At 42.1% G+C, this 24479-nt stretch overlaps 2 protein-coding genes across 2 annotated transcripts in view; both read right to left on the reverse strand.

Annotated features, from left to right (window-relative positions):
- Positions 1-1735: 1735 nt before the first annotated feature.
- endouc (endonuclease, polyU-specific C) lies at positions 1736-7321 on the reverse strand. The gene is given in 10 exon segments (XM_034176778.1): positions 1736-2218; positions 2306-2456; positions 2562-2674; positions 6169-6269; positions 6272-6289; positions 6395-6506; positions 6588-6667; positions 6670-6686; positions 6801-6854; positions 7048-7321. Coding segments are annotated over 10 exon segments (933 nt in total). The 5' UTR covers positions 7059-7321; the 3' UTR covers positions 1736-1942.
- Positions 7322-7515: 194 nt separating this feature from the next.
- Positions 7516-24479, reverse strand: part of ppfibp1b (PPFIA binding protein 1b) — a 40833-nt gene continuing 23869 nt past the window's right edge. Inside the window, 16 exon segments of the mRNA XM_034176777.1 lie at positions 7516-8237; positions 8343-8408; positions 8597-8740; positions 8742-8768; positions 8940-9128; positions 9202-9252; positions 9254-9328; positions 10038-10160; positions 12836-12924; positions 17494-17605; positions 17701-17851; positions 18088-18219; positions 18340-18481; positions 19922-19954; positions 21616-21790; positions 24109-24169. Coding sequence (XP_034032668.1) covers positions 8160-8237; positions 8343-8408; positions 8597-8740; positions 8742-8768; positions 8940-9128; positions 9202-9252; positions 9254-9328; positions 10038-10160; positions 12836-12924; positions 17494-17605; positions 17701-17851; positions 18088-18219; positions 18340-18481; positions 19922-19954; positions 21616-21790; positions 24109-24169 — 1648 coding nt within the window. The 3' untranslated portion in view covers positions 7516-8159.

Raw genomic sequence — 24479 nt, forward strand, 5'->3', positions numbered from 1 at the left:
TGACAGCAGGAAGCTGTGGATTGACCATGTCAGATGGAGGCTGAAACAGGACCTGTCTTCTTCAGGTTGATGTGAAGACCAAGTTTGGTGTAGGTGTTATAGAAAATTTCAAAGATTTCCTAAAGACCTTCTTCTGTAAAGCAGTCACCTACATACTGGAAGTCCAGGAGCAAACAGTGATTTTTTTCCTTGGCTCTGTCAGCTCAAGTTGAAGAGCTTTCCATCAATTCTGTACACAATGTCATTTAATGGTGGCACCTTGTCCTTGATCAGGTGGATTGTTGCGATGAAGATGATGAGTGTAGGGCGATGACAGTCCTGCTTTACACCTGATTGAACACTGAAGGCTTCAGTTTTTGTACCATTTTCCAAAAATGTGGCTGACATGTCATTGTGAAGAAACCTCAGGGTCTTGATGAATTTTGTTCAGTATCCTCCACAGAAGAGGGCGTGACACACTGTCAAATGCCTTTCTCAAGTCAATGAAGGCAAGGCACAATGGTTGGTGGTGTTCTAGATGCTTTTCTTGCAACTGGCGTACAGTGAAGATCACGTCTGTTGTCTCTCATGTCTGTGGTCAGAAGCGGTTTTCTGTTAGTGGTCTCAGACGGCTGTTGGCAATCCGTGCAAGAACCTTTCCTGTGGTTGACAGCAAGGAAATTCCGTGATGGTTTCCAGTCAGACGTGTCTCCTTGTATATGGCGACAATCAAATCATTTAATTGTGCTGGTATTTCTCTAAGAGTCCAGATTTTGTTGAGTTGAAAACGACCTCCTGTAAAGACTTCAACGGGAATGTTGCTTAGTTTTTCATGCCTTGAAGGGAAACGAGAATGTTTTCAGGACTTGGGAGTTCATTCTAAAGCATAAATCTGACTGTAAACTGGCCCCCTCAGTTTATAGTAAAATTGGGTAACTATTAACTCCATAAATTAACTCCATAAATGAATCTTAAAATATTCACACCTTCACCCCCTGGAAGGACATTTTAGGACTAAAAAGAAAACCAAAGTTTAATTCTTAGATTAAAATATATTGTGTTTTGGTATGTTTAAAGCTACACTGTGCAATTATTTACTGTAATGTATTGGTGATGTTGCAGATTGCATTGTACTGCTGCTGGTCATGATTTCACATTTTTTGCTTCGTTGGCAGCAGGGACTCATGCACCCTGGCCCAATGCATGATTCTCCTTTTAAAATAAATAAGTGTTTGCAAACTTGTTAGCATGCATTAGCAACAGTAGACAGCATAAGTAGACAGCATACAGGGAGCAATCAGATTCCTCTTTTTTCCTTCAGTCTTCCTGCTGTGCTAAAAAATGTGAAAGGTGGAGTCAGCATGTACCTTTTGGGCTACTGTATCAACATGGCTGCATCTACTGGGGGTGGGGGAGGGGGCTGCTCCCATGTAGATGTGAAGGGATCATTCTAAATGTCATGAAAACAATGAGCAGATGCTTACAAATGAGATATTCCATTTCTGCTAATAAGCACCTCTAGATCTTACACTGTAGCTTTAAGATGGTACAAACATCACTTATTTTCTACTTTCTTCCCCTATTTGTTTTTTTTCGAGCACTTAACAAGGTCCGAATTGTGGCAGCAGCAGACTAAGCAGCTCATTGCACACTTCCCCATCGTGGGCCAAGCACCAACTCTTCCTGGGGGACCCCTTGGCGTTCCCAAGTCAAGATGCCCTTTTTCCCCAACAACTCAATTTACTCGTATTACATCTTTCCAAAGAATTGTATAAAATGTATTGTAATAATTCTTAGGTTTTAATGTTACTTACTGAACAGGCTTACTTGTTGTGAGAATCATGAGTTACTGTAGTGATCAACTATGGCAAACACCTGCATAAACATTCCCACATTATGTCTTTGTGGCATTTTCTGAACCACAGTGAGTGCACATGATGAACACGGCGGTCTGCTGCTTGTGTCAGCGAGTGTGTTGGCGGACATGTCTGCTGTTGCTGCTTAGCAGCTTGGGGTATGCTGTTCTGAGGGAGCGGCCGTGCCTGATGACCACCAGCTCCATCTGGCACTGGTCAATGTTGACAAGCACTGAGGTGCTTTTGTCTGTGTTGATGAGGAAGACAACGGTGAACAGAGCCATCTCGAACTCTGGGCTCGTCCCGATGAAGGCGCTGCTGACAGGCTTCACCACGCCGTGCCAGCTGAACTGCAGGTTGAGAACATGGTCGTCCTGATCAGGCTGTGGACAGAAACAGGATCATGTTAAACACACTGAAGGACAAGTTAGAATATTCTTTAAAACAAAACAAAAAAATCTGAAACTCACTATATCGTGCTGCCTGGCTTTGTACCCTTTGTAGTCCAAGTGACTGTTTTTTTCCTGCAGGTAGAACTGGATCCAGCTGTGAAAACCAATAATTTGTGGTCCAGTTTTCATCTCTCCCACAAACACGTGCTCGAATCCACAAGAGTCCAGCCTGTGGAATTTCGTTTAGAAAATAAAGCCATGCTTCAAAACTTTCTACAGATACACAAGTGAGACTAACAAATAGACCTGAGCATCGGGTGTTTTGTCACCTCACCCACTGTTACTTTGTCTGTGGTACAGGTTGAACCAGATCAAATACAGCTGGCTTTTAAATTGCCGCAAGTCAGAGCTGGACTGTCCCTTACTGACCAGGTACTTATGAGCACGCTGTGAAGAAATCACATTAATGCAATCAAAAAATAAATAAATTCTTACACTGTGTAACATAAGCCAGAAGGCCACATGAGAACACACCTGCATCGACCAAAATGATTTCAATTTTTTTTATGTTCTTCATGCACATTTTAACAAACACTTGTCAGGTGAAAAACTGATTGTAAAGGTGTTTAGCACTTGATCTAAGACACTGATGGACATTAGGAGAGATTATAGTTAACCATCAGTTATTTGACAGTGGATTCTCTCTGCATGTCTGTGTGTCTATATGATAAGGTCCACAGAATGTAGTCACTTTTTATTCAAAGTAAGCTTTCACCTTTGCTACAACCTCCACTGACATCAATTTGATAGTCATTTTAATTCTAGAATGTTTAAAATTGTCCTTCACCACAGAGGGGATAGAGGCCTTTCATTTTGACCCAACTTGTGCATGGTAGTCTTTGTTTTCCCATTGAGATTAAAGAAGATAAATACATTTTTTTTTAATAAGAAATCTTGATTGTTAAAATTTGAATGAGTAGAAGAAGAAAAGAAGGACACAAAAGAAAAAAAGAAATACAACCACCAAAGATTAGAGATGCAGACACTATGTTTTTGACATTGCAGTACTTTGGAGTTGTATCTGTTTCTACCTACAGTATTTAACAGACATGAGTGCACTCCTGTCTAATTTTATTTAAATGTCATATGATTCAAAATTGTATAGCCTCAATCATTTCATTGTCTAGGTGGACAGTGTTTCCTCTTTTGACAAATCAAAAACCCTCAGAAAGGCTACAGTATAATTAAATTATAGGGTTCAAAGTAGAAACCCAATGCAACAAACATAAGTATGAATACTCTTTAACCCTTAGAGCCCCACTGACTGTCTCCTGCATCCATATCCACTTTTCATCATGTATCTGTTAATAATGTATCATATCTTTACAAAGTGCTCTACACAAATATCTCAAATTCAGAAAGCTGAGACTGTTCTGAACATTTTGATATGCAACACATGGCATTACTTAAAGTACTGTAAATGGGGAATTTCATAAATATTTTTTCTGCTTTCCTGTTGCTTAATGCTGATAAATTATACCGCAGGTGAAGTTTTTCTGGCCGAGTGATTCTGCTTTTTTCCCCTCTCTGTCCAAGGTGCAGATAACGTCACGGGTTGGATTTGATGACTGCATAGTTTCTTAAATGGACTTGGAACATTCTCTGCCACGGAAACAGACCCACTGAATGGCATGAGCACTGCTGGATGACCCCTGCCTGTGTTGCAAACAACTGTGTGGACTTCTCATCAAATGATTTTTTTCTTTTGTAAAGTTGTGTTATTTCTGTTTGTGTTTCTTCAGCTTTGTAAAACTTTGCAAAAACCTTGTAACTGTTAGAATGGTCTAAGCAGTGAGTCACCCCTTTGATTCTGGTCTGCTTGAGGTTTCTTCCTTAATATTAGAGGGAGTTTTTGCTTACCACTGTTGCCTGTGTGCTTGCTGTGGGGGTTGGTAAGGAAAGACCTTACTTGTGTGATTGGTTCTATATAAATTAAATAAATTGAAACTGAATGGTAAAAATCAATAATAATAATAATAATAATAATAATAATAATAATAAAAACTTACAAGTTTTTTTTCCCAGATAAGTCAGGTGATGGATACAAGAACATTTACAATGACTAAATATTTCAGTAAGGAACTGTACAGTAATTTTGTGTAGAGCAGGCTCACTTAAAAAAAAAAAGATGCAAGCGAGGGGAGCTTCCAAGACACTGATAACTGAAATACAAGCTTCTGTGGATGCGATGGGACAAGTTGGGCATATGGCAACTTTTGCACATTTCTTTACCGCTAAGGCTTCATGATGGACTATGCAACAAAGCAATTTGTGAAAAACAAATTACACACACACACACACACACATATATATATACACACAAAGATGTGAAATTTACACAGGGGAAACCATAAACTGACTTAATCCATTTTCATTTTAAAAATTTCCTCTCTGCCACTCATGAAGCTGTAACTAGCGAAGTAACATGCAAAGGTTGCTATCAGACCAGTTTCTCCAGTCACATCCACAGAAACTCCTTCAGAGTAGTCATCTGCATCTTGGAAGCTTCCCTCACTGGTTTGGGTGGGGACGACATACTCTACATCTACCATTCCATTTGTTACCAACATATTAATTCCAGGACATATTCATATGTTCTTGTATCCATCCTTCAGTTGGGGGGAGTTGGCTATAAACGCAATGATTTAGATGCATTATATTAAAGGATGGTCATACTGGTACTGACACGTTGCATTGAGTTTCACACATATGGGTACTGTATGAAACACCACAACCCATGTGTGTAGTGTTTCATAAGGTACCTAGCCATCTCTGCATTATAATAACGAGCTAAGTTATCCGTTCTACGCGCACGGGTATAGAAGATTAATTTTAGCCAGGTCATTGTATATTTCATGTCATTTAGTTGAGGTGTAGTAAGTTGCATTACATTTTGTGTGTCAATTTTCATAGAGCAATTTTGTCATTCAATGAACTCAAGTGAATGATGATTAAAAAGGTGGTATCATGTCATTATCACTGCAATGCCTGGCATGAAGTGCACAGTAGGTACATTTAAATGAAAAATGCTACCTCAACTCATACGCGGCACGCGCTGGGCTGTTCAGATTGTAATTAAAGTGCACCCTAGCCAGCCGCTACTACATAGCAAGTAAAGTGTTATGCTTGCTACCTGACCTGAGTACTACATGAACTGCGAAATTAAGGGCTCCAGTGAGCAGGTCGTGATCTAATACAAGGCTGACCATGGGTGTGTGTGTGTGTGTTCGTGCATGAACACTTTCAACCAAAGTGCACCAGTGACCTCCCCTTTGGTGCCGACCAGTCACCATACCAAGTTTGGTGTCGATTGCTTAATTACTGTGGTTGTGCATAGCAAACACAAACTGTGCCACATACATACATTGCTATATATATATATATATATATATATATATTTTACATTAAGACTTTTTACTTTTCATTTTAGCCAAACTAAGTGGGTGTGAAGACAAATTATTCTCCTGTAAGAAATGAACAAGTACTTAAACCATAATTTTTTTTTTTTTTTTTAAAAAAGCTGTTCAATATGTTCCCACAGCTGCAGCTGTCACACAACAAACGCATCTTCTTCCAAGTACAGCGTGTTCTGCATGTTAGCATTTTTTTTTCCCCCTTTTGTTCCCAGTGGCAGTCTTTGGTGAGACTGAAGCATTCCACAGTTGCACACAGATGTTCGGATTGTCATACGGAGCGAGTCAGGAAGAGACAAAGCTCCCCAAAGAGATCAGCTGCTGCCCTCAAATCACAAAGACAAAAACAGACTGCAGGCAGTGTCGGAGAACAAAAACACATACAGTGACACCTTACTTGGAGATTAAAAACACAACAACAAACTGAAGTGTTTGTCACATGGAACTGGTTCAGACTGTCAAATGTACCTTCATTACATCAGTCTCCAAGACAGCATCCAGGAAAAGAGTATTCTCAGTCAGCTCCTCTGCTGTGACTCGCTCGGTCACCACCTGTAGACCTTCATAGTATCCAAGAGCTCCATGAACCCTGCAGTAAGAATGTGATTCAGTGAAGCAAAATCTATAACCAACCTGCACACACATGAATATAAAGTAAAAAGTCACACAGAAGAATTAGAAGGTAGTGACTCACGTGAAAAGGTGGTTATGTTCCTCAGTCGGGTCTCATTGACGTGTGAGAATAGAGGCTGTGAGGCATGATCCTGCACTACGTGACTGCCTGAGCTTACGAAACCAGCTTTATTCTAGACACGGCAAACAGAACAAGAACTCTTCAGAAACTGTGGCAGAAATGGTCTTAAAATGAGTGAAAACCTGCTCCACACCTGAACGGAGATGGTGTAGTCAACTCTAGGGGTCATACGGTTCACATCCAGACTCCACAGCTCGTTGAAGAGTCTGGATATTCCTGGTTGACAGTTGGTCTGCCTCAAGGAAAAAGTCACCATCAATGCAGAAAACTTAAGCTCTCCCTCACTACATTTAGTCAAAAGGAAACTGGGGAAGAAAGAAAAAAAAAAAAAAATCTACAGCTGTACCTTGACGCATTCAGTCCAACGACAAACGCAGCGAGGAAAAATACTCTGCAGATTCTGCACATATTTGACACATTAAAATGATATACACAGAAACACTGTTTTTCAAGTTAAAGTTTTCAGCTTGTAGAAAAGTAAACAAATGTAACTGTCGGGCCAGTTTCTCTACAGAGAAACAGAAGACAAACACATGAGCTAAAATAGTCTCATTACCTTTATACAATTAAAAGAACTAAAAACAGAAACTCACTTTGCCCCCATGTTCTTCTCAAAAGCCTCCACTCGTGTAGCTCAGAGAGCAGTAAAGAAGTTAGTACTTCCACCCCAAAACCTCGGTCAGACGCAATCTGTCTGACCAACAGGGGGCGCTGTGCCACACAATCTGATGTTCATTCATTCATTCATTGGAGGGGCTGGAGCCTATCCCAGCAGTCATAGGGTGAGTAAAGAAAGGAAAAGTGGCAAATGGTTTAACTTACTTTATTGATGTTAAACTGGAAACTAAAAAAACAAACAAACAAAAAAAGAAACAATTTTCTAAGGTAGATGAGAGCTGCATAATAATAGTAATAATAATTTTAAAAACCTGAATATGACAATTACATATATATATATATATATATATATATAAAACAATGCAATAGCCAATGGGACTCTTGTGAAAATCCAAATATGTTTAAAAAAAAAACACACACAAGACTGTCATGCTATTATATTAACATATTTGGATGTCAATACATTGTGATATTCTTTAGACTACGTGCCGTCCTGTAGGAGGTGTACTGAAAACAATGCATGCAAAATATTGCTGGTAAGTTAAAAAAAACTTCAATACACGATAAAACATAAGGACACTGTGCATTCAATTAGAAAGATGAATGTTCTAAAAAATAGCAGCTGCTTTGGAGTTGTACAATTTACACTAAACATTGCTCAGCTTTAGTACTTGATGAATTCCATCTATTTCCTGCAACTGACTCCATAGTCAAAAGATTACATACATAAAAAAAAAAAGAGGAGAAAGAGATCATATATACATCTTTGTTTGCATTTCAAGATGTCAAAGTGTCCATCTGTTATATTAGTATATAAATGGGTATCTCCAGAATCCAGCTGGCAGGAAAAAACAAGTGGCGATGCCCCTAAATTTTTCTCTTAGTCATCAAAAGGCAGCAATGCAGAAACAGTTCAGGAACAATCAAAGGGGATACGCTCTCACAACACAACATTTCTAATGGGGGGAAACACAAGAAAAATACTTTTGGCTCATATGTGAATAGAACACTTAAAGAAGCTGGAGTGTTAACTGTGTGCCGAGTCATTGGCACAGAGTTGGGTGGCAGCACTCTCAGGCCCCGCGCGTTAAGAGTCCTCATCTGTTACACTCGGGTTGGGAGAATTTGAAACTTCTTTGAAGAATTCATCATCTTTGAGCATGCTCTGATAAAGAGCACAACACAGAAATGACAGTATGTTAATGTCACACCAGCTTGTGAAACTGACCTCGAGGATGGAACGATATAAAAAACATCAAAAAGTTTTTACCGTTAGATTTTGTATGCCTTCAGAAAAAGCACCGATCTGTCTCACAGTTCCCTCAGAGTCCTCCATCTGCAAAATGAGAAGGATGTGCTCTAAACACCATAAACTGAGATCTGCAGCTGCGATTAGAAAGGATTTGAAAAATGCGAGCTGCTGAAACAACAAAATTACAATTTTTTGTTAAAAGTACGTTTATTTGAATGAAAATCATGCAACTCCCATTTCCCAGGTGAGGAGAACGCAGCACTAACCCTCACCTGATCAAGCCTGTCGAGGTCGTCCTCGTAAATCTGAAGCTCCATCCCAAGGCCTTTCTGGAAACCTCGTCCCTTTGGCATCTCCACATCCAAAGGACACACATACTCCTCACAGTCATCTTGCCGCTTCTTTCTCAGACTGCCCGAAATGACCTAAGGCCAGTTTCCTTGGCTGTTACATACGAGCAGGGTGAAAACATCAATCACCACATGCTATATTTAGACATTCCTGCAGAAACGCACCACTGTTTTAGAAGCTGCACAAAAATTCATTGTCGGGTTAAAAAATATTCTTATTTCATATAAAATTCAGTGACTTTTTCCGCAAAGTGTTACTTGTTACCTTGACTTTCGTTTGGGCTGTAAGAAGAGTGTAATCTGGGTTTTCAAGACACTCCTGCTTGAGTTGCTGGGCCTCCGAGCCGACCAGGAGGCTGAAGTGCGTGGCGAGGTGGCGGCGCAGCAGAGTCTTGTTGGGAGGGATGTTTAGCAGCAGTGCCATAGTCTCCACATTGAAGCGTGGCTCCAGAACCTGATTGAGAGTAAACAGGAGTGAGCAGAGGACAGTCTTTTTTAAAAATTTTTTTAAAGTCAAAGTCTCTCACCATCAGGCCTCCGTGCACACCGCTGCCTCTGAGGTTGGGAGCGTATTCAGCTGAGGTCCACGGACCGCAGCCACTCCATCACTCTGTGGTTGGTCCACTGGGAAATCTCTGCTGGTGAAATATTGTTCTACCCAAAAATGAAGAGGTCGACTATAATCATAATTTATGATCAGATTACAGCACATACTAAATAACTGGTGAATGTGTACAACTGTTAATGCCTTGTTCACACAGCAGATAATTAGGCTGATATTGGGACCCGATCTTCCCCTTCCAACAATCTTAAGGACGCCCCTGACTATCGTGATGACGCTAAAGATAATCTTATCAGATATTCCTGCCATGTGGTGTGTTAAGAGCACTCTGATCTGCTCAGAAGGACATCAGGAGTGCTCAGACCACAATTGGGGATATTCAACATGTTGGGATTGTCTCGGCCTGATACTGCCATGTATGTGGTGTCCCACGAACACAAAGAATATGCAGCCTGCTGAATGTGACGTGCAGCCAAATCAGAAAGCTGCACTGTATTTTTTTTCCTTCCTCTGTTGTGAATAGTCCACAACTATCTCCGTTTGTTTACGCTGATAGTCGCGTTTAAATCTCGAGATATTTTGCAAGATTTCCATCTGACCTGGGAATGTTCGCATGTGGGTGTGTTGTCTTTATTGGTGGCTGAACACCCACACACTGTACGACCAAAACTGTTAGATGTACGATTTATTTATTATTTTATCTCCCACGTGTGTGGTCTCTCAGGTTTTGGAAACTTACAGATAATTTTAAAATCTTACAGTGTGAACCAGGCTTTAAGCTGTTGGGTTCTGTGGTCACACCTCGTCAGATGGCCTGCGGCGTAAGCAGTTCGGCTCATAGTTGTTGAGGTCGGAGCAACTTGAATAGCTCTCGTGATACTGAGGTGAGGCAAGACACTCCCCACCTTCAGAGAAGCAGGTCTCCTGAAGAACAAAGCAGTTTTGTTTAAATGACAGCACTGTGGACTCTGGTACAGAAGCCGACATGAAGAACTGAGCTGGAATAGATTTGGAGGCTGTGGTGCAACTCAGATAGATTCATCATGCAGCCCATGAGCCCAATGTGTTACAGCTGGTGTTCACTAAGAATACCTGCAAAATTACTGAGTATTGAACTAACAATTAGGTGTTTTTTTTTAAAACCTAAATCTATATGCATTAATGTTTGAAATCTGTTGGAAATTTTCAAAATCCAAAGTAGCAAGATGCTAAATTTGTAAATAACGGTCTATTGCTGTATTCCATGCCATCGGAACTCGGGTGGGAAATGAGCTTCAACACAGAAAAGTGCAATAGAAAGTCATTCAAGTCAGAATTCCAAGTGGGAAACTCAGAAAGGATCTATGAGACCGAGGTCACCAATCTGACATCACAGAAATGTAGCGGCGCACACACATGAGCAGCAAAAGAATAACAGTTAATTACATTTTTACTTGTATGTAGTTGTTGGATGTAGTAAAACATATCTGACAGGTTCTGTCTTCAGTGGTGGACCTTGGTATTGCTCTCAATACAGTGGTGGGTCACAAACGTCTGACAATCCCCCCTCACAAGATGAAGAATGAAAATATTGTAGAAAGGAGCTCGATGTCTTTGATGTACTGAATCAGACATCAGAAATATAGAGTCTAAATTAAAGACTTCAGACATGGAACTGAAAGCAGCATTAACTCCAAGGGCTCAGAGACCAGCACTGTTTCAGACCTGTACAAATTTTAAAATGTCAAAAATAATATTTAAGCCATTGCTTTGAAATCAGCTGGGTTTGAGCCACATCCTGACCCCAACTGAGAAAATATGTTCAGTTTGCATGTAACCCGTGTGTAAGGCACCTGACTGTAATCAGGTGCTGCAGTCATGCATGTCCTCTGTGTTCAGAGGTACTGGAAAGGAGGGGGGATAAGGGATTTTGACCATTTGAGCCCAAAATCAAGAGTCTTCTTGAGGTCACAATGCCAAACACACATACCAAGTTTGGTGACAATCAGGCTTTTCTGAAAGAAATTGTGTGTTCTGGAAGTCAGAATTCACATTATGGATCAATGATCAGCTGGTGGAAATTACTGCACATGGGGAGCCAATGCGTGTTCACACGGACTGATCATTTACTGCTCTGATATATTCAATCATCTTTACACATTATTCCCCATTTTGACAGCTTTTTGTTATACATCAATATACAAGGTCTGTGAGAAAAGTATCCAACCTTTTTATTTTATGCAAAAAATATATGGATTTGAGTCATATGTTTTTACGTCAGCCAAGCTTGAACCTTCGTGCGCTATGCGTGAGTTTTTTCACGCTTGTCGGTTTGCGTCATTCGCCTGTGGGCAGGCTTTGAGTGAGCACTGGTCCCACCCCTCTCGTCGGTTTTTTTCATTGCGAGGAAATGGCGGAATGATTGGGCTTTGTTCCATCAGAATTTTTTCAGAAACTGTTAGAGACAGGCAGCTGGAAACCCTTCGGAAAATTCACATGGCTTTCGGTGAAAATTTTATGGGCTTCACGGACGATTAAGGAGTGTTACTACCGCTTTAAGGACGGCCCACAATGGTGCACGGACGCACCGCGCTCCGAGCCATGATGACAGGCAGAAACCACCATTTCATTTCTAAACGGGTGGCTGTGTCGATCCGGGACCGTCGTGTGCAATTTCTCTGGTTATCACAAGAGCTGGACATCAGGCATTTTCCGGCAGATTTCACTTTTAACAAGAGATTTTGTCATGGAAAGCCGCACGGAGGCTTCGCGCGTCACGAGAGCCGCTGATGGAGCGAGACAAAGAACACCTCCGTTTTGGAGTGTCAGAGGACAAGTTGGGACATGCCTATCTCGGCCTTCAGTGGCTTACCAGTCGAGTGAGTATAAGAGAAATTGTGGAGACCTGGGCAATGATTCTGATGATGGAGATGATCCCTCTTTTGTTCTGGATGAGGAACCCGAGCAGGTGGGTCCCACTGACGTGACAATCTCCACAGCTTCTGTTTGCAGTCTCTCCACGCCTCAGGCATTATAAGCTGCGTCCCAGCGCAGAGTCATGGAACTCAGAGATGCAGACACACACTGCTCCAGCAGTGACTCTAGGCCACGTTTTGTTAAAGCGTAGCGATCAACGTTAGCTTCGGTTTTTGTTTTGTTCCTCTTGGGCTCTTGGTTTGCAGACTATTCGGTGATAAAGCTCTGTCGTCCACCTTTTTCTCAACGAACTGTGACTTTCTTACTTTATCCCTTCGTTCAGGAATCGTCGTATGCCATGTGACTGGTCCATAACTGTGGACTTGTGTGCCTTTCCACTTTCAAACGTTTGGAGTGAAGCCCTCCTACTACCTTTAGACAATGATTTCCTGGTTAAGGAATTTTGGGCTGCGATGAGTCGATATTGGCTGCAGTCAGTCAGCACGCGACACAAAAACACAGCAGAAACCGAATGTCCTTCACTTTCTGCTAAAACTATCGGTGGCAAACATGTCTGACTGATACCCAACACGCCAAATCTATTCCGTAGAGACACTGAAAGTGATGTGTGTCAGTGCATCTCTGAAGGTTCCACTGGTGATGTCCAATCTGTGTAACTGCACGGAGTCGGTACAGATACTCACCACTGTCATGTAGTGCAGCATGCGACCATCCATCCTCCCCTCATCAAACTGTGTCTTATATTGAGGCAGGCCGATGTCATCCAGCCACCCTGAGAGGAAAGACTCAAGCTGACATTACAACTTTTCCAAGTAAACCTTAATATTACAAGCACATGCATCAGATTCCCTTTGACCTCCACCTCAAAATTCATTCATCTCCATTTGAACTGGGTAAAGTGAGTGTGTTGCACTAGCAGTGGTGAGCACAGCTAACCAAAAAATTAGCTTTGATAACAGATAATCAGCTAACTGAAAAGTTATCTTTTATAAAGCTAAACCGATAAACCACCCAAAAAAAATGATCAGAATCTACAAATAACTTCCAGTATTGTCTCTGAAAAAGGTACACTTGCAACAACTAGCAAGCTGATTTTAAGTTTTAACACCACAATCGCTTCTGGTAGCATCAAAGGCTACAGACCCCAAACAATGAGTCCAGCACGTCTGTCTTTTGTGCCTCCTGCCCACTGCTGGAAGCTCCTGTTTACTACATGGCTTCCAGCAGAGAAGCTCAACTCTGTACTCAATAGCAGCGTTGCCGTGAGGCGGAGGTCTTGGAAAATAAAGCAGTCCTGACTTATGGTTTGGTTTCTAAATAAAATTAATACTGACAGAATAACTCCATTAATGTCAATTCTGTCATTTGTACAAAGTTAAAATATAACATATAATTTATTGTTGAATAATGCATTCATTCTGAAGTTTTATAACAAACACAGACAGATGGCAAAGGATTATGGGTAAAATGTGCCTCCGCTAACACTGATTGGTTGACTCATTCATTCTATGTGAGGTGTGTTGTGTGTAGGTGTTTACAGATAAATGTGCTTTTGTAAAATAGGCCATTTTTTTTATTTGTTAAAAAAAGGCATTAAAAAAAAGCCAAGTTGTAATGAGATAATCGTCTGATATAACCGTGTCAAAATAAATATAACACTGCCAACTACTGGATGCTCAGTACTAGGGCGAATACTGCCATGAACACTACTGGCCAGTAGATGGCAGTAGAGACCGTGAAAACGTGCCAAAACAAAATTCCAGATAATCCGTGTCTGCTATATTTAAGATGCGTGGAATTTAATAAACGCAAACTGAATTTCAGACATCTTTTATATATTACTCTGGAACAAAGACAACAGACAGTGTTTGATATAAGCCAGACGATAAAGAGCAAACAGGAATCGATTGCAATGATTCCAATTGAAAATATTGCCGGTCCCAAGCCCGGATAAATGAGGACGTTTGCGTGAGGAAGGGCAATCCAGCGGTAAAACAAGCCAACCCAACTATGCAGACTAACAATCAAATTTCCATACTGGATCGGTCGCGGCCCGGGTTAACAACGTACGCCACCGGTGCTGTTGCCCAACAGGGTGCCGGTGGAATTTGGGCTACTGCTGGGCGAAGACGACGAAGAACAGGAGGAGAACGTTTCTACAAACAGCGAGGAGAAGAAGAAAACTAGAGGGTGGGAATGAGAGTGGAGACTTTGAATGTGGGTAGTATGACTGGTAAAGGGAGAGAGCTGGCTGATATGATGGAGAGGAGAAAGGTAGATATATTGTGTGTGCAAGAGACCAAGTGGAAGGGAAGTAAGAGCAGGAGCATCGGCGGTGGGTACAAGTTGTTGTACCATGGTGAGGACAGGAAGAGAAATGGTGTTGGTGTCATTTATTGGAAGAGTATGTTAAAAGTGTGTTGGAGGTAAGCGAGTGTCTGACAGGGTGATGAGTGTGAAGTTGGAAATTGAAGGGGTGATGATGAATATCATCAGTGCATATGCCCCACAGGTAGGTTGTGAGATGAAGGAGAAAGAAGATTTCTGGAGTGTGTTAGATGAGGTGGTGGAGAGTGTGCCCAAGAGTAGTGATAGGAGCAGACTTCAATGGGGATGTTGGTGAAGGGAACAGAGGTGATGAGGAAGTAATGGGTAGATATGGTATCAAGGATAGGAATGGGGAAGGACAGATGGTAGTTGATTTTGCAAAAAGGATGGAAATGACTGTGGTGAATACCTAATTTAAGAAAAGGGAGGAGCACAGGGTAACATAAGAGGAGGAAGGTGCACACAGGTCGACTACATTCTTTATAGGAGATGCAAGCTAAAAGAAATCAGAGACTGTAAGGTGGTGGCAGGAGAGAGTGTCGTTAGACAGCATAGGATGGTTGTTTGTAGGATGACTTTAGAGGTAAAGAAGAAGAAGAAGAGAGTCAGAGCTCAACAAAGGATCAGATGGTGGAAGCTGAAGGAGGAAGACTGTTGTGTGAAATTTAGCGAGCAGGTGAGAGAAGCACTGGTTGGAGGGGAAGCAATTTTGGACAACTGGAAAGTACTGCAGATGTGGTGAGGAAACAGCTAGGACAGTACTGGGTATGACATCTGGACAGTGGAAGGAAGACAAGGAGACTTGATGTGGTGGAATTGAAGAGGTCCAGGAAAGCATAAGGAGGTTGCCGAAAATGTTTTGGGATAGTCAGAGAGATGAAGAAAGTAGACAGGAGTACAAGGAGATGTGGTGTAAGGTGAAAAGAGAAGTGGCAAAAGCAAAGAAAAGGCATATTGCGAGCTGTACAAGAAGTTGAATAGTAAGGAAGGAGAAAAGGACTTGTACCGATTGGCCAGACAAAGGGACAGAGCGAAAGGATGTGCAGCAGGTTAGGGTGGTAAAAGATGTACATGGTAATGTGCTGACAAGTGAGGAGTGTGTACTGAGAAGGTGGAGGGAATATTTTGAAGAGCTGATGAATAAAGAAAATGAGCGAGAGAAAAGGCTGGCTGATGTGATGAGAGGAAATCAGGAAGTACAAGAAATTAGTAAGGAAGAAGTGAGGGCTGCTATGAAGAGGATCGAGAGTGGAAACGCAGTTGGTCCAGATGACATTCCAGTGGAGACGTGGAAATGTCTAGAAGAGATGGCAGTAGAGTCTCTAACCAGACTGTTAATAAAATCTTGAAAGTGAGAGGATGTCTGAGGAGTGGAGACGAAGTGTGCTGGTTCCTATTTTCAAGAACATGGGTGATGTGCAGAGCTGCAGTAACTACGAGGCATAAGCTGATCAGCCACAGCATGAAGGTATGGGAAAGAGTAGTAGAAGCTAGGCTTAGAAAACAGGTGAAGATCTGTGAGCAGCAATATGGTTTCATGCCGAGAAAGAGCACTACAGATGCAATGTCTGCTCTGAGAATACTGTTGGAGAGGTACAGAGAAGGCCAGAAAGAGTTACATTGTGTGTTTGTGGACTTAGAAAAAGCTTAGGATAGGGTGCCAAGAGAGGAGCTGTGGTATTGTATGAGGAAGTCTGGAGTGGCAGAGAAGTATGTTAGGGTAGTGCAGGACATGTACAGGAATAGTGTGACAGCGGTGAGATGCGCAGTCGGAATGACAGACCCATTCAAGGTGGAGGTGGGATTACACCAAGGATCAGCTCTGAGTCCTTTCTTGTTTGCAGTGGTGATGGACAGGTTGACAGATGAGATCAGACAGGAGTCCCCATGGACTATGATGTTTGCAGATGACACTGTGATCTGTAGTGAGAGTACAGAGCAAGTTGAGTCTAGTCTAGAGGGGTGGAGATATGCTTTGGAGAAAAGGGGAATGAAAGTCAGTAGAAGCAAGACTGAGTACATGTGTGTGAATGGGAGGGAGCCCAGTGGAATAGTGCAGTTACAAGGAATAGAAGTGGTGAAAGTAGATGAGTTTAAATATTTGGGGTCAACTTTTCAAAGTAATGGAGAGTGTGGTAGCGAGGTGAAGAAGAGAGTGTAGGCAGGGTGGAGGCAGGAGTGATTTGTGACCGAAGAATATCAGCAAGAGTGAAGGGGAAAGTTTACAAGACAGTAGTAAGACCAGCTATGTTGTACGGCTTAGAGACGGTGGCACTACCAAAAAGACAGGAGGCAGAGCTGGAGGTGGCGGAGCTGAAGATGTTGAGATTCTCTTTGGAGTGACAAGAATGGACAAGATTAGGAATGAACATAGAGGGACAGCTCAGGTGGGACGGTTTGGAGACAAAGTCAGAGAGGCGAGATTGAGATGGTTTGGACATGTGCAGAGAAGGGACCCAGGGTATATAGGGAGAAGGATGCTGAGGATGGAGCCACCAGGCAGGAGGAGAAGAGGGAGGCCATAGAGGAGGTTATGGATGTGCTGAGGGAGGACATGCAGGTGGTTGGTGTGACAGAGGAAGATACAGAGGACAGGGTGAGATGGAAACAATTGATCTGCTGTGGCGACCCCTAACGGGAACAGCCGAAAGACAAAGAAGAAGATTAGTATGGGATCAAAAGAAATAAGCCTTTTTTTGTGACCAGTTCTCCTTTACCTGGAGACAATAGAGCGGTTTCTTCTAGAATCAGCTCTCCTCTGTTTATGGAGGATAGAACTGTGCATCTACTATAAAACATTTAACATTTTAGATCTCATAGATATTTGTAACTATTCAGCTTTGTTTACCACATCTGCAAAAATACGTTAGCAGTCTAAAAATTATCGGACCAAAACTTATCGGAAGATAATTAGTCCGATGATGGTTTTCAAAGCTATCTGAAAAGCTAATCCGATAATGAAAACAATATCTTCGATAATTAGCAGTTAGCAGAACTGTGCACTGGTACTCACTCGTCACCCAGTTATAGTCCAGTTTCCCCTTGGTATCATCTTCTTCGGAGCCAAGCGCCTGCAGAGCCAGTTGCAGCTTCTTTCTGTGGAGTGGGTGCTTGATGCCCAGCTCCTACAAATCCACGAGGAGGAAACAAGTCAACCAACCAGCACGGATAATCTCTACCTCTACTGTGGGTTCTAAACTAATGTTTTGCTTTGTCTCACTTTCTCCAGATCCTGCTGTGAGGCCTGCAACAGAGTCTGTCCAGAAGAGATCCACACACGAGCCATGTTGACGTAAAGGCCGAGACCCTGCTCTTGCAGCCAGTCGCACACCTGATCCTTTGGCCAACGAGCAAACGGTGCATCCACATCACTAAGAAAAATAAATTGCATTACAAAACTGAAGCCAGTCACAGGAACAGCGGAGAAACGGCTTAAGATGTAAAGATGAGAGTATAGCAAGGGAAGAAGTGTGTACTGTACCTGCAGTGATTCTGTGCACAAACAAACAAACCCATTTTTGTCTGTTTTACTAAACAACTCCCCAAGTTAACTCAGGATAATCAGGTACTGAAACCCCATGCTCAGTCACATCATGTACTGACTTACTTGTTGCCTCGTTGCAGGTCACGAGACCAACCCAGCCTGGGTCCTGCTGTGGCTCGCACTCCACCCCTCTTGAACTGACCCTCTGGTAAATTATCATCCAGGTTAAAAGTAGTAGACTGACTTCTTTTAATCCTATTTGTATAAAAAAAAAAAGAAGAAGAAGTTGGAACTAAAAACTACAACCTCAAACATCTACACACACACACACACACACACACACACAATTTTCTACTAAGTGCCAGCACTACTGACTTTCCAAAGAGTTTCTTAATTCCTTTGGATTTTTTCCTGCTCTCTGGGGTGGTAGGGAGCGTGTGGGTGCTGTCACTGTTGGATGATCTCTGAGGCAGCCCAGCTAGATCCAGATGATCAGTGCCTTGTCGCTCTGTTTCAGCTGTACATACATACAAAAATGAGTATTAACATGTTGACTATGATCAAAATGCACAAAAAACAGAAATGCACAACAATTCCAAAACAAACAGAGGTAATGACGGTGGGCATAAACAGACCCTGGCATGCATGCATGAGACACAGCTGAGAACTTACGCCAGCCATACACTACAGGACGATACCATAAGAATCGGTGTTAGGCCACAGAGAATTGCATACTACTATATTGTATGGAGGAACTACAAAAAAGGCTTGTGTTGCTAAAATGAGACTGTCGTAGTTTCAACTTTTGCAATGCGACCGATGTAGTATTTCCTGTATAGCATCATAATGGGTATTGTATGGTGTTGGATACATGTTATTACAGCAGAGAGGCACACAATCGTCCTTCCCAATGGCCACAAAATTTCATACGTTGTTGAAACTCTGTACAAGAACAGCTGAAATAATAAAAAAAAAAACCCCTGTGTGCCTTGAAAGAAACAGACTTGTAACGTGCATACAGATGTGCACACACCCATGGATCCTTGGAGTGGCCATAAAGAAAAAGTATAAAGCTCAAAATGCTATTGCGTGTACACAATTCTTTCCCATGATTTTATTAATGTGCGTGCAAGCACAAATTAAATAATTTTGTCAGCACCTAGTATGGCCAAGACATTGATTCCTAAATCTGCATGCATGCATCTCTTAAGAAACAAAGTAATAAATCCCAATCAGGCCCTGAGGACCACTGATGTTGCCGTTTATCCCCATATTCCATAGCATGAAGCATATGAGAGTGACTCCCATGGATTGAACACAGGTTAGTTGCCCAGTCAAGGCTGGCACCCAATGACAGCTCAGTAAGCCTAGACAGTGCAGATGAAGTGAACACAAAATGCAGAAGTTTGGATCTGGATTACGCTGTCTATGATACAGCAGTAAAGCATCGTGTAGTGTATGGCCAGCTTAAGATTATTCATGTACTCAAAAAGGATGCTTATGCATGGTTAAAATAGGTTTATATCAGATAAAAAAAACTCATTAGTTGTTTTGTTTTGCCACTGAATGGAGAAACAAAGGTTTGTGGCAAAAGACAATTATTAAAGATTTTATAGGATGAGTTTCACATCTAAAGTAGTAATTATTTAATTAAAAGCTGGGTTTAGACACAGCATCATATTTAGGACAGGTTTTTAAAAGGAAAACAGAGTGAAGAAGAAGGGAAAAAAAGACATGCAGGGACAGGCAAACCAACATATACAACACAGTTGTACTGTATGTTGCAGAGACATTTGAGGTGAAATAATTGCTGGTAATGAGGCTGCTTTCAAAGAAATGCAGCGACTGAAACATCATGGCAGCTAAATAAAGAGACCAAGAACAAATAAAGTGAAGATCCTTGTAGGATTCTTCTTTGCCTTCATCCCACTACAACGACCTGTGGTCTATACTGTACCTAGCATGGGCGCACTCACACTCCGGCTGCGGTCTTCATGTGTTACAAAACACACACACAACAAGGCCCAACAGAAAAAAGAACAAGACAGAGGGCAGATATTATCAAAAGACCAACAACAGAAACAGGACTAGAGAGGTGGAAACACACATGGGTACAATACACACAATAAAGCACTTACGCAAGACCAAAGGCATATAAAACCCACAGAAGCAGACCTCTGCAATTAAAACGTAGACCACATTTTGTTTGGATTGCAAATTACCATCTCAGTCCATACGGTTTGTTCCGTCAGTGTAGCTTAGGACTATAAAAAGCTAGCCACAGCAATATAAAAGGTCCATTATGAGATTATTCCTCTCTGGGAAACTACATCATCACCATCAAGTTGTTATAGTAGTCACACTCAAATTAATAAAAATGCAAGTTAAAAACCCCAGCTAGTTTTCAGGCTCGTATCTTGTGTACGAGCACTATAAATGTACTTTGTATCATTTGTCAAACATGTTAAAAAAGGCACTCTTGAAATATTTATTCCCAAAAATCCCTATCTGTTTAGTAAATGTTTTGCATGATGGACCCTGACTAAAAGGATGCTTTTCCTCCAACTGCTCATCACCTGGAGCAGTTTGAATAAAGTACAGTCAGAGGTGAGTGTTTGGATGATATTTTTTCACTTCCTAAAATGTCCTGTTTGTGACTTCAAATGTCTGTCTTTTTTTTTTTGTTTGTTTTTTTTTGGTGGATAGTAACTAAGCTAGTAACTGTGCAAGGCAGGGTGGTATCCATCTCCATGTTTCTCGCTAGCATGTTTTACCCATTTCCAGACTGCCCAATCCTATCATGGCATTAATCCTGCTTCACATCACCGATGCTCCTACTGTTGTCTCCGTGAAAATTAAAGGAGAACTAAGTAAATTTTTGACCTCAACAGTTCAATGACTTGTTTTTGGAAGAATGGGGGCTCTCTCTCCCCCACCAGGGTTCGCGTAGCAGAAAACTAGCCTTGCAACTTCAGAGAATACGACCAGAGTCGCGTGAATGAGAGTCTCAGGTCTCACGTGAAACATGAACTGCTTTACAGCAATGCAGCAACAACAACACATACCGGCTCCTCTGTCGAGGCTTACACATTCATAAACATGACAGAGCCAGCGGAGGGAAGGGGGGGCAGGGGACCTGCTGTCGGAAGAAGTGAGGAAGAGAAAAAAAATGCATGACAGATCGAGGGGTCACACAGGTCAACCTTGGTCAGACTTTCTTGGAAAAGCACAGCTGAAAGATAAAGTGTGAAAAACAGCATGAAGGACCTGCATTCTTGCTGCTGGGGGAAGTTGTGGAGTGGAGTTCACCGTGAAAGCATGACGTATTTCCTCACTGATGGAGCATGTACTCAGCGAGAGCACGTGCAGAGGCATCTGCCTAAGCTAAACTCTGTTCTCTGTGTATTTCTGTGGGTTGTTGGTGTTTGTGTTGGTGGTGGAGAGGGAGGGACTGCAGTGAATTTTTATGACAGTTTTGTGACATACATACTGTGACCAAGAACCTGAAGAAGCAGCCAAAAACTGACCAAAGTTGCAAAGTTCTCCTTTAAGTCATCATACATAAAAGTTCCACACTGAATCAGTGACTACAAAAATGACTGATCTCCTCTTGAAGATAGTCAGCTACTAAAAAAAGTAGTTTGTTCTTACCAAGGTTTGGAGTGCTGGCTGTCTTCTTGCCCCCGCGGATCTTGAAGAAGCCCTTCCCAAAAGATGAACGGGCCTTTCTCGTGCCAAAAGCGTCATCCTCTGTGGTGGCAGGTAAGGTGGCAGAGGGACACATGGGTGGCTTATCACAGAGTTTACTGCTGTGGTCACTTGAATTCTAAGAGAACAAAAATTCACAGCTGTTACCTTCAACGATAATGAAACTCTTTCAGGTGTATCAGTATCAATTTAGTGTCATGTTTAAGTTCAGCAGTAAATTACACTGAAAGGTTGCACCTACATTTTTATAATGTAGGATCAAATAAGATTTCAGTTTCATAATTGGGGAAACAGGGTTGGTAAGGTTGGACCTTACTCGTGTGAAGAGCACTGTGGCAGCACTGTTGTGATTTAGCGCTATACAAATAAACTGAATTGAGATTTAATTTATGGTAAAAAATGACTTACAGTTTTAACTCCATGGTTTGATCTCAGATGTCTAATTACAAACGGAGTCTTTCTGACATACACAGCCTGCATAAAGTCTTAAAATACGAGGTCTGTCCAAAAAGTAACGGACCTTTTTATTTTTTTCAAAAACTATATGGATTTGAATCATGTGCGCTTGCATCAGCCAAGCTTGAACCTTCGTGCGTATGCGAGAGTTTTTTTCACGCCTGTCGGTTGCATCATTCGCCTGTGGGCAGGCTTTGAGCGAGCGCTGGTCCAGCCCCCTCGTTGGATTTTCATTGTCAGGGAAATGGCTGAGCGACTGCCGCTTTGCTCCTTAAAAATTTTTTCAGAAACTGTGTGAGACAGCCAGGTGGAAACCATTCGCAAAATTCAGATGGCTTTCGGTGAAGATTCTATCGGCGTCGCACAGATTAAGGACCATTATAACCGGATTAAAGACGGCCCACAATGGCGGAGGGCGTGCCGCGCTCCGAGTGGCCATCGACAGGCTGAAACGACCAGATCATTTCCAAAGTGAAGGCTGTGTTGATCCGGCACGTCGTGTGACTACCAGAGAAATCGCAGAAAATGTGGACATCAGCACTTTTGCGGCACATTCCACTGTGCCGCTCATGGCGCACAACAAACACCTCCGTGTTGGAAGTCTCACAGGACATGTTGTGGCATGCCCAGCTGTTACACAATTTCTCGGATACTCACTCGACTGAAAAGCCACCGAAAGCCGTCTGAATCTTCCGAATGGTTTCCAACACGGAGGGGTTTGTTGTGCGCCATGAGCGGCTCCGTCCCGACGTGCGAATTCGTCTGCACGTCTTTCATTATAAAATCTCCTGTAACAGTGGAATGTGCAGCAAAAGTGCTGATGTCCACATTTTCCGGGATTTCTCTGTTAGTCACACGACGTCCCGGATCAATACAGCCTTCACTTTGGAAATTATCTGGTTGTTTCAGCCTGTTGATGGCCACTCGGAGCGCGGTGCGCCCTCCGCTGGTGCGGGCCGTCTTTAATCCGGTTGTAATGGTCCTTAATCTGTGTGACGCCGATATAATCTTCACCGAAAGCCATCTGAATTTTCCGAATGGTTTCCACCTGGCTGTCTCACAGTTTCTGAAAAAATTTTCATGGAGCAAAGCGGCAGTCGCTCAGCCATTTCCCTGACAATGAAAATCCAACGAGGGGGCTGGACCAGTGCTCACTCAAAGCCTACCCACATGCGAATGACACAACCAACAGGCGTGAAAAAACTCACACATGCACACAAAGGTTCAAGCTTGGCTGATGCAAGCGCACGATTCAAATCCATATAGTTTTTGAAAAAATAAAAAGGTCCGTTACTTTTTGGACAGACCTTGTACATGAGAAATGTCAGGTGAGCTTCCCTCTAAGACGACAGAGGAAACAGAATGGAACCTCCTGTAAGTTATAATAAATTGTTGCTTTGAAAGATATTACCTATCAAATACCTAAAAATGAGCAATCATCTATGTCCTCTGTGAATTCTCATGCATGACTGAGTTAACAAGACTACATCTGCAACATGACAACAGACAAAAGGGCTACTTTGTACTGCAAGCATTCACAAAGTATTAAAAGTTTTATGTATTACTATTAAAACATTGCAGGTCTGAGTTCATGATGTATGCGTCAGTGTGTGAGCAAAAAAGAGAAACAGAAAATATTAGCAGTGTTCATAGGCAACGTGATGCCCAGGAGGTTAGTGCACTTGATTCTAGATCAGATGGTTCCTGGTTCGAGCCCAGGAACACCCCCTGCCCATTCTACATGTAATGTGGAGTTGCGTCAGTAAGGGCATCTGGCATAAAACTTCTGCCAAATCAACATGTAGCTCCATCTGGGATCTGCTGTGACAACCCAGAGTGGAAAAAAGGGAGAAGCCAAAGCAACTTTCATTAGCTGTATTCATAATAAATGAACATTTTTCTGCAATGTAACGGTTTTTTGTTAAATTCAAGAATTTATTTTTCAAAATAAGCAATTTTCACTAAAAATGGATGTGCTACCTTTTCATTATTCTTGCTCTTCAGGTTGTCCTGGCTGCCAGACTTTGTGACATCTTGAATACTGTAAAAAGAAAGGTCATAATAATGGAAACTTCAAACATCACAGTGACCTTGTGTTAATCACTTAATCAAGCAGAAGAAGATGACGACGCAAGTCCTACATCGGTTCTCAGGCCCATTTATGTCGGTTCTTATCTCTGGAATCCGTAGTGCGAAGTGGATGAGAGTCTACAACTCCCCTTGAACAGGGTGCCAGGCAGACACAGGTTACTTCCCCAGCACAGGCCAGTACCCGTTTAGAGCTGGGTGGACTAGGACAATGTTGATTAAGTGTGCTGTCCAAAGACAGACAGGTGGCGTGAGCTGTATTT

This window comes from Thalassophryne amazonica, chromosome 8 (genome assembly GCF_902500255.1).
Source record: "Thalassophryne amazonica chromosome 8, fThaAma1.1, whole genome shotgun sequence".
NCBI classification, from domain to species: Eukaryota; Metazoa; Chordata; class Actinopteri; order Batrachoidiformes; family Batrachoididae; genus Thalassophryne; species Thalassophryne amazonica.